The following is an 8,333-nucleotide window of genomic DNA, read 5'->3' as shown; positions in this document are numbered from 1 at the left end:
CAAAACGACCCAAAAAAAAAAAAAAAATGGGTGAGGTCAATTGTGGTATATACCTTTAATCCCAGAACTCAGGAGACAGAGGCAGGTGGACCTCTTATGAATTCAAGGCTAGCAAGTTCCAGGCCAGCCAGGGCTACATAAAGAGACCCTGTTTCAAGAAACAAAACAAGTGAGAGGGGCAGTGGCTCACTGGTTGAGTGCTTGCCTAGCATGCCTATCTAAGGCTCTGGGTCAATCCCTGGCCCACATGTACACACATACAATTAAGACCAGTATGGATAAGGTACCCCACATGACAGGCATCCAACCCATAGCATGTTTTCACTATCTACTGATTATATTGTTCCTCAAGTCTTCAGGGAAAAAAAGGTAAGTTTGGGTAATCCATAAATAGAGATCCTAAAGAATTCAGAATTGATACCTATAATTTAGCTGTGCCAAGAAAAGATTAGTAGTTGCAATAAGCTTGTCTACTGATGAATAACTGTTTCATTCTGTTAGTAATTCCCTAGACCTAAAAACAGCAACTGCTCACTTTAACCCCACATCCTGCTTTCAAAGAAAGCAATGCTCTAAAGGACATGTAGAAGCATAGATTCGGAAGCAGACTGCATTCAAATCTCATCTACTTCCAGCTGAGCTGTGGTTCAATTCTGTACCCTTAGACTGAAGTGCCCTCTTCATAGGACTTAGGGCATCTGTACAAAGCTCTCGGATGTGTCTTCCAGGAACCTCTGCTTGTCAGCTATCAGTCTGGACAGGAGGCACACAAATAACCTCTGTAGATTCTTGCTGGGTAGCTGTAACCACAAAGATTTAGACAGAATCTGTTCCCTTCTTCTTTGCTCTTCTATAAGGCCCTTGCAGGATGTGATAACTTGATTTTCCTACTTACAGCCCAAGTCTTTGGGGTTTTATTGTTGCTTTAAGACAGTAAGATAATAAATTTAGGGCCCACGTGCCTTTCTATCCTCACATCACTCACAAACTGTCCCCAGCTAAGGGGTCTCCTTGGAACGGTTGATTTCAGAGATTCTTGTGTAAGATTCAGAGTAATAGGCCAGTAGGTCTATTACTAAATTTAATGGTGAAAACAATAAAGCACAGTTCAAAATCGTCCAGAGTTGCTTTCAGATGGGTTCCTGCTGGAAAAACTCTGAGGCAAGTTCAAAAAGGAGGAAAATTGGCATGACCTCTGTACTGTTAAAATTCCTCCTTTTATTCATTGTACAAAGCCATTCTGTAAACGGACCAGGTACCTACAACTTCTTTAGGTTTATACAGAATCACTAGAATCGAATCTCCACGATGGCAGGGATCTTTTCTTTTCTTTTGGGTTTGGTTTTATTTCTTGAGACATGGTTTCCCTCTGCAGCCCAGGTTGACCTTGAACTTATGAGAATCTTCCTGCCCCAGCCTCCCAAGTGCTGGGATTATGGCCATGAGCCACCTGGATCATCTGAGATCTTTGTTGCTTGTTAAAGAATTAGCACTCAATGGATACTTGCTGAATAAAGGAGTGAAATGAAGTCTGAGTCTGGGGTCTCTTACTGAAGACAGGAAGAATGGTGTCCCCTTGTGTAGCAATTGCCTGTCAAAGCCTGAAGATTAGCAGTGCTGCTATGCTTCAGGATGGCTCACACTTTCCCCAAAATATATTTATTTTTAAAAACAAAATCAGATAGGCTTTCCCAAGTCAAGTTTTCTAGAGACGAGCCAGAATTTGGATTCCAGCTTAGGGTCAAGGTTGGACATGAGTAATTTCATATAGAAGTTATTTCTTCCTGCAGGAGACAGAGCACATTCTGCTCGGCTGCACACACTTAATTCCCTCAAAATGCTCTGCATTTCTGCCATCATTTTATTCCATTCCAGGGGTCTGGCATGCAAGAGAATCCATCTCTAAAACTCAAAACTTCCAAACTGAGAGGAACGGTTGTTGGGCTTGGGTTGGGGTTTATAACCAATTCGATCATTTATCATTTGTTCCCGGCTCTTGGGGTCACTGCTGAGCCCAGTGGATCCTTCTCCATCACTGCTTCCCACAACGTCCACATCTTCCTTCTGTTTCTTACGGGTCTGAAAGTACAAAAATTTTAGGATTTAGGGCAACATTCTTTCAATTAGCAAGTGTTTGTCTAGTGTTATTGGGACAGGGTAAGGGACAGGGTTGGGGATTGAGAAGCAATAAACAGATAACCCAAGTTTAGGATAGTGACAAGTACCAGAGGGACCCAGGCATATAGTGTTTGGGTTGTTTGGATGTTTTGTTTTATGAGACAGGGTCTCACTATGGAGCCCTGGCTGGCCTGGAATTCATTATGTAGACCAGGCATCCTGCCTCTACCTTCCAAATGCTGGGATTAAAGGCAAGTGCCACCGTACCCAGCTCAATGTTAAAAGATACAACCCTACATTCCATGGTGTCCTGCTCTAAACGGGAAATGGGCATGTAGATCATTAATCATAGCAGAGTGATCACAGTTAAGATGGGGAAGCCCATACTACCAGAGAGGCACAAAGAAGGGGTGAGGAGTTTGGGGTGTGGTGCAGAGGCAGCAGGAAGCTGCAACTGCGGACAGAAGATGGGGGGCAACAAAGGATGTTTCAAAAGCAAAGTATTATTTCAGTAAATGGAAAGTCACGTGACCAGTAAAACAATAGTCACCAAAAAGCTATAGTCCAACTGGCTCTATGAGACTATGGGTAACACTAGAATCATTTATACTATCTTATCAAAAAGTCTGAGTTGAGCCAGGCATGGTGCCACACACCTTTAATCCCAGCACTTAGGAGGCAGAGGAAGCTGGTCTCAAAAAGACCAAAAAAAAAAAAAAAAAAAAAAAAAAAAAAAAAAAAAAAAAAAAAAAAAAGTTTGGGTTGGGGGTGCTTTATTCTGTTAGTTTTAAAATTATTTGTTTACTGGATTGAACCCAGGGCCTTGTGAATCTCAGGCAAGCAATCTACCACAGACCTATATCCCCAGCCCCTTGATTTTTTTTTTTTTTTAAAGTTAATTTTGGGCTGAAGAAATGGCTCAGTGCTTAAGAGCATTGGCTGCTCTTGCAGAAGACCTGGGTTTGAATCCCAGCACCCACATGGCAACTAACAACCATCTGTAGCTCCAGTCCAAGGGATCCAACACCCTCTTCTGACTTCTGGAGGCACTGCATGACATGGGTGTATTTATATAGATATAGGCAATACATTCATACCCATAAAAATAAATTTAAAAAGTTTTCTTCTTGCTGGGCGTGGTGGTGCACGCCTTTAATCCCAGCACTGGGAAGGCAGAGGCAGGTGGATCTCTGTGAGTTCAAGGCCAGCCTGGTCTACATAGTGAGTTCCAGGACAGCTGGGGCTACAGGGAGACCCTGTCTCAAGAAGACAAAAAAAAAAAAATTTTTTTTTCTTCTTTTACTCTTGTCACCACTACTACAATTCACAGGGCAATACCGAATGCAATGACAAGAAAAGACTACAGCAGATGTAAGGCCTTGGTGTGTATCCAACTGCCAATATGCACCAAATCAGCAAGTCACTGTGCTTGCAAACTGCCCATGGCCCTTCTGAACAAGAAGGGCTTCCAGTGTAAGATGCAGGAACCTTCCTGTTAGGGGTCATTATTCCTTCTGTGGCTGATTTTCTAGAATACATTTGGGTCTGCTGTGTCAAAGTAACCTACAGCCGTTTTCTGACATATCACTCTCCTAGCAGCCCTTTTCTGCTGTGTTTAGAACTCTGCTACCGGAGGATTACAAGTTCAAGGCCAACCTATGCTACATAGTGAGACCTTATCTCAAGAACAAGCAAAATAATTCTGCTACCAGTTCCACTATCAAAAGGATTGCCTGCGTTTCTTTCACCACAACTGCCCAGCTCATGAGCCCATGGTCTGACCATAGCTGTCCACTATGATTTCCACAGTGACTGTGTTCTTACCACCAAATTTTCCTTCAGTGTAATCACCATATTCTCAACCACATCTGCCTTAGTTTCTATATCCTGGTCCTGTTTAAAAATCCACACAGCCATCATGGGCCTCCTCCATAACTATCTCTCCTCCACCACTTCCACCACTATACCTCCCACCAAAGCTGCCACCATGGCCAAAATTATTTCCACTACTTCCAAAGTTTCCTCCAGGGCCTGTGAAGTTGCCAGGTCCACCTCCATGGCCTCTTTGTGGAGTGTACCTTGTTTAGAAAGGGCCTTTTCCATTTTATAATGATGCCAATTCACAGTGAAGTATTTCTGAATCAACTGTGTCATAATCAGTAGAAGTTACAAAAGCAAATCCTGTTTCTTCCATTGTCTTCCAGAACTTCTGTTTTCAATCTTGCCACACATGTCAAAATAGTCTCTTAAATGATATTCCTCTGAATCTTCAATATCACCACAAATCTTCACTGCTGATGTGCATGAAGCTTCTAGAATCCTCTCCATGCCCATCAACCTTGTGTGGTTGGGCACTAGTTGACATAAAAGTCCCAAGATGAAAACCCATGAACATTTTTTTGGGAGACTCTCCTTACCAGATAATCTGTGAGCATGTCCCACTTCTCCAAAAGTTCTCTTAAACTATCCTCTGCACTTTCAAAACTCAGGTCAATAAAGTTTCACCAATCAAGTTTTCTGTTCCTTTGATTGATGGCCCTTCACCCTTTTGTGGTGGCAGCATTGGCTACAGCACTGGCTGAAGGTGACCAGGCAGTGGTTTTACTAACATTTTGACTAGATATGGCTCTTCCAATTTGAGCTGAATATGGGAGGCAGAGAAAGAAACAAGCTCCATTTTGTTTTCATATAAAAGGTTTGGCTCTGAGTCACAAGTGACTATAGAATTCCAACAGCTATAGCCTGACAATATCAGTGATAAGACAAAAATCTCTAAAGGTGTGAGTAGATGCTTTATCTGGAGTCCCTTACTAGGAGAGCAACTCAGCTGCTCTAATCACCACTGTTCTATATCACCTGCTGATGGCTGTAAGCATGTAAGTCCTGACATCACTGTATGACAGTCGATAGGTAGAGGCTGAGGATCTCTTCTGAAATGCTTGGGACCAGAAGTGTTTCCAGTTGAGAGTTTTCACATTTTGGAATATATGTGTTGACTACAAGGGAGCATCCCTAATCCAAAACTCCAAAATCTGAAATTTTCTGCAGTTACCTTTTTTTTTTTTTTTTTTTTTTTTTTCCAGACAGGGTCTCAATGTAATCCTAGCTAGCCTGAAACTTGCTATGTAGACCAAGCCAGCCTAGAACTCACGGAGATCTGCCTGCTGCTGCCTCCTGAGTGCTGGGATTACAGGTGCGCACTACCATACCAGTATTGTGTGAGAGAGATAGCTCAGCAAGTAAAAGCACTTGCCATGGAAACCTATCATCTGAGTTCAATCCCTAGAACCCATGTTAAAAAGAACAAAAAGGCCAGATGCAGAAGTGCACATCTGTTATCCCAGACTCCCATAGTGAGATGGAAGGCAGAGACGGGAATGGCTGGAAGTTCGCAGGCCAGACAGCCTGGAGTATGCAGCACAGCAGCAGAAACAAGAGATCCTGCTTCAACAAGGTGGAAGGAGAGCACTGACTCCATAAAGTTGTCCTCTGACCTCTTGCCTCAGGTCTAAGGAGAGAACCAACTCCAGAAAGCCATCCTCCAACCGCTACACTGTTAGATATAATAAAAGGGAGCAGCAGCACTGGGTCCAGAAAGGAAACTGGTGGTTCAAATGAGAAAAGCCCCCCACCATGGGCTCATGGATTTGAATACCTGGTCCCCAGTTGGTGACACTGTTTGGGGAAGTTATGGAGTCTTTAGGAGGTGTGGCTTTGCTGGAGGAAGTATGTCACTGGAGGACAGGCTTTTAAGGGTTTCAGAGTCTCAACCCACTTCCTGTTCTCTCTCTCCACTTCCTATGTGTGGATGAAAATGTGATGGGGGCTGGAGAGACAGTGCAACAGTTAAGAGCACTTGCCGTTCTTGGAGAAGACCCGGTTCGAATCCCAGCACCCACATGGCAGCTAACAACTGTCCCTAACTCAAGTTCCAGGGGATCCAACACCCTCTTCTGTCTTCCATGGGCATTCACAACATATATTCACCTACATACATGCAGGCAATACACATAAAGTTAAAAGAAAAGGAAAATGTTATCAGTCAGCTTCCTGCTCCTCCACCATGTCTTCCCACCATGATGGATTCTATCCCTCTAGAACCATAAACCAAAATAAACCTTTTCTCCTCTAAATTACTTTTAGTCATGATATTTTAGCACAGGAACAGAAAAGTAACCAATATAGAAGCTAACAAATAATTCCTTTCAGAAGATATCGTTTATTAGGAGAAAGGGCCTCAAGGTCATGATCAGGCCTCCAAGCAGGAGGAAGAGCAGTAAACAGAAACCACACAAATCTGGAGATCTAAACATGATGGGACCTTAGAGAGAAGGAGAGGCTTCCTTTCAAACTGGAGAGGATCTCCATTAAGAGTGAGAATACCTGGGCCTGGTGGTGCATGCCTTTAACACCAGCACTAGAGAGGTAGGCAGATCTCTGTGAGTTCAAGACTAGCCTGGTCTACATAGTGAGTTCCAAACTAGCAAGAGCTACATAGTAAGATCCTGACTCCAAAAAAATAAAAATAAAAAAAGGGTGAGAATGAAGGTGGGGAGCAGGAGACAGCTGTCATGAAAGGAATGGAGAGAGCCAGAGGAGCCTGTTCAGAGAGCAGCCTTCAGAGCACGTCCCTGAGCAAATCCCTGAGGAGTCTCTGTACCAAAGAAAAATTCTGGCTTCCATAAGTTTGGGGGGAGCTGGCAAGAAGTTTCATATAACATGATTTAGCTCAACATAGCATACATGACAAAGAATATAGAGAAGCTAGGTACTATAAATTGAGAGCTGTCAAGTCACAGCACTGGGAAAGCTTCTTAACTCTCTCCCAGAGAGAGTAGCAGGGTCGTGGCCTGATCAGGCTGTGAGAGCTAGCCTTTTCAAAGTGACGACAGTCTCTTAGGGGCAATCCTGTGTTCTAACACACATGAACTGCAGAACATGCATGCCAACACTTCACATACATCATAAACACACACACAATACTAAGAATAAAAATTAGAATACATAATGAACTTCCTGTTACTCTCTAGTCAATCTCCACTACAAACAGGTGACATTGGAAAGTTCACCCAAATATCTTTATGAAAGTTCTAAGAAGCAAAGGAATCTGAGAATACTTGACTGGAATGAAATCATTAAAAAGTTTCATGCTATTACTAACTTTTCCAGAACTTACAGCTACACAGGTATAATCAAACTAAATGTTAGAAAAAATGAAATATCAGAGCATGGCATGGGGGTCCCCAACTATAATCCTAGTACTTGAGAGGCAAAGTATTCCCAGTTTTAAATGACCACAGATGCCAACCCAGATTACTATACCCAGCCAAAATGTCTGTTATAGTTGAAGGGGAAAGAAAAATCTCCCATGACGCCGGGCGTGGGAAAGAATTCATGTCCAAGAGCCTGGACCAAAGTATTCCCAGTTTTAAATGACCACAGAGGCGAACCCAGATTACTATACCCAGCCAAAATGTCTACTATAGTCAAAGGGGAAAGAAAAATCTTCCATGACATAAATAGGCTGAAAGAATTCATGTCCACAAAACTAGCCCTTCAGAGAGTTCTGGAAGCAATACAAAGAACTGAAGAAAGGAATGACTATATCCAAGGGGTTGCGGAAAGAAATCCAAAGAAGGTATAACTGTGGAAAAGTACAGCTATATCAAAAATGTAAACAGAAATAAAAATGAGAGGATTCAATACTCATCATTCATTAATAGCTTTAAATATTAACAGACTGAACTCCCCAGACAAAAGACACAGACTAGGTGAATGGATTAAGAAAAAAAATCCATCTTTCTGTTGTCTGCAAGAAACTTATCTCACTTTCAAGGACAGGCACTATCTTAAAATGAAAGGACAGAAAAAAATATACCAAGCGCGTGGTACTACAAAAAAAGCAGGCGTTGCAACGCTAATATCTGACAAAATAGACTTTAAACTAAAACTAATCAGAAGAGATAAAGAGGACCACTTCATTCTGACCAAAGGAACAATAAACCAAGACGATATTACAATCATGAACATATATTCATCAAACTCTGGTGCACTCAACTTCATAAAAACAGTACTATACGACTTTAAGGCCCAGATTAATCCCAACTCATTAATAGTAGGGGACTTCAATACCCCCATTGTCTCCATTAGATAGGTCAACAGGGCAGAGGAGTTAACAGACATCTGAATTAAACAATACCATATATCAAATGGGC

At 42.3% G+C, this 8,333-nt stretch overlaps 1 protein-coding gene across 2 annotated transcripts in view; it reads right to left on the bottom strand.

The window, feature by feature from the left end:
- Positions 1-327: 327 nt before the first annotated feature.
- Cdc26 (cell division cycle 26) overlaps positions 328-8,333 on the bottom strand; it is a 19,523-nt gene continuing 11,517 nt past the window's right edge. The window contains exon 3 of one of the 2 annotated variants that reach the window (XM_008833515.3): positions 328-2,079. In XM_008833515.3, the coding sequence (XP_008831737.1) occupies positions 1,903-2,079 (177 nt within the window). In that variant the 3' untranslated portion in view covers positions 328-1,902. The remainder of the gene's footprint in view (positions 2,080-8,333) is intronic. The other variant, XM_008833517.2, reaches the window with a different exon arrangement.

The sequence above is a fragment of the Nannospalax galili genome, unplaced genomic scaffold, assembly GCF_000622305.1.
Source record: "Nannospalax galili isolate Female #2095 unplaced genomic scaffold, S.galili_v1.0 scaffold34, whole genome shotgun sequence".
In the NCBI taxonomy this organism is placed as follows: domain Eukaryota; kingdom Metazoa; phylum Chordata; class Mammalia; order Rodentia; family Spalacidae; genus Nannospalax; species Nannospalax galili.
Note: the sequence above shows the minus strand (reverse complement) of the source record. Positions and strands in the feature narration are given on the sequence as shown.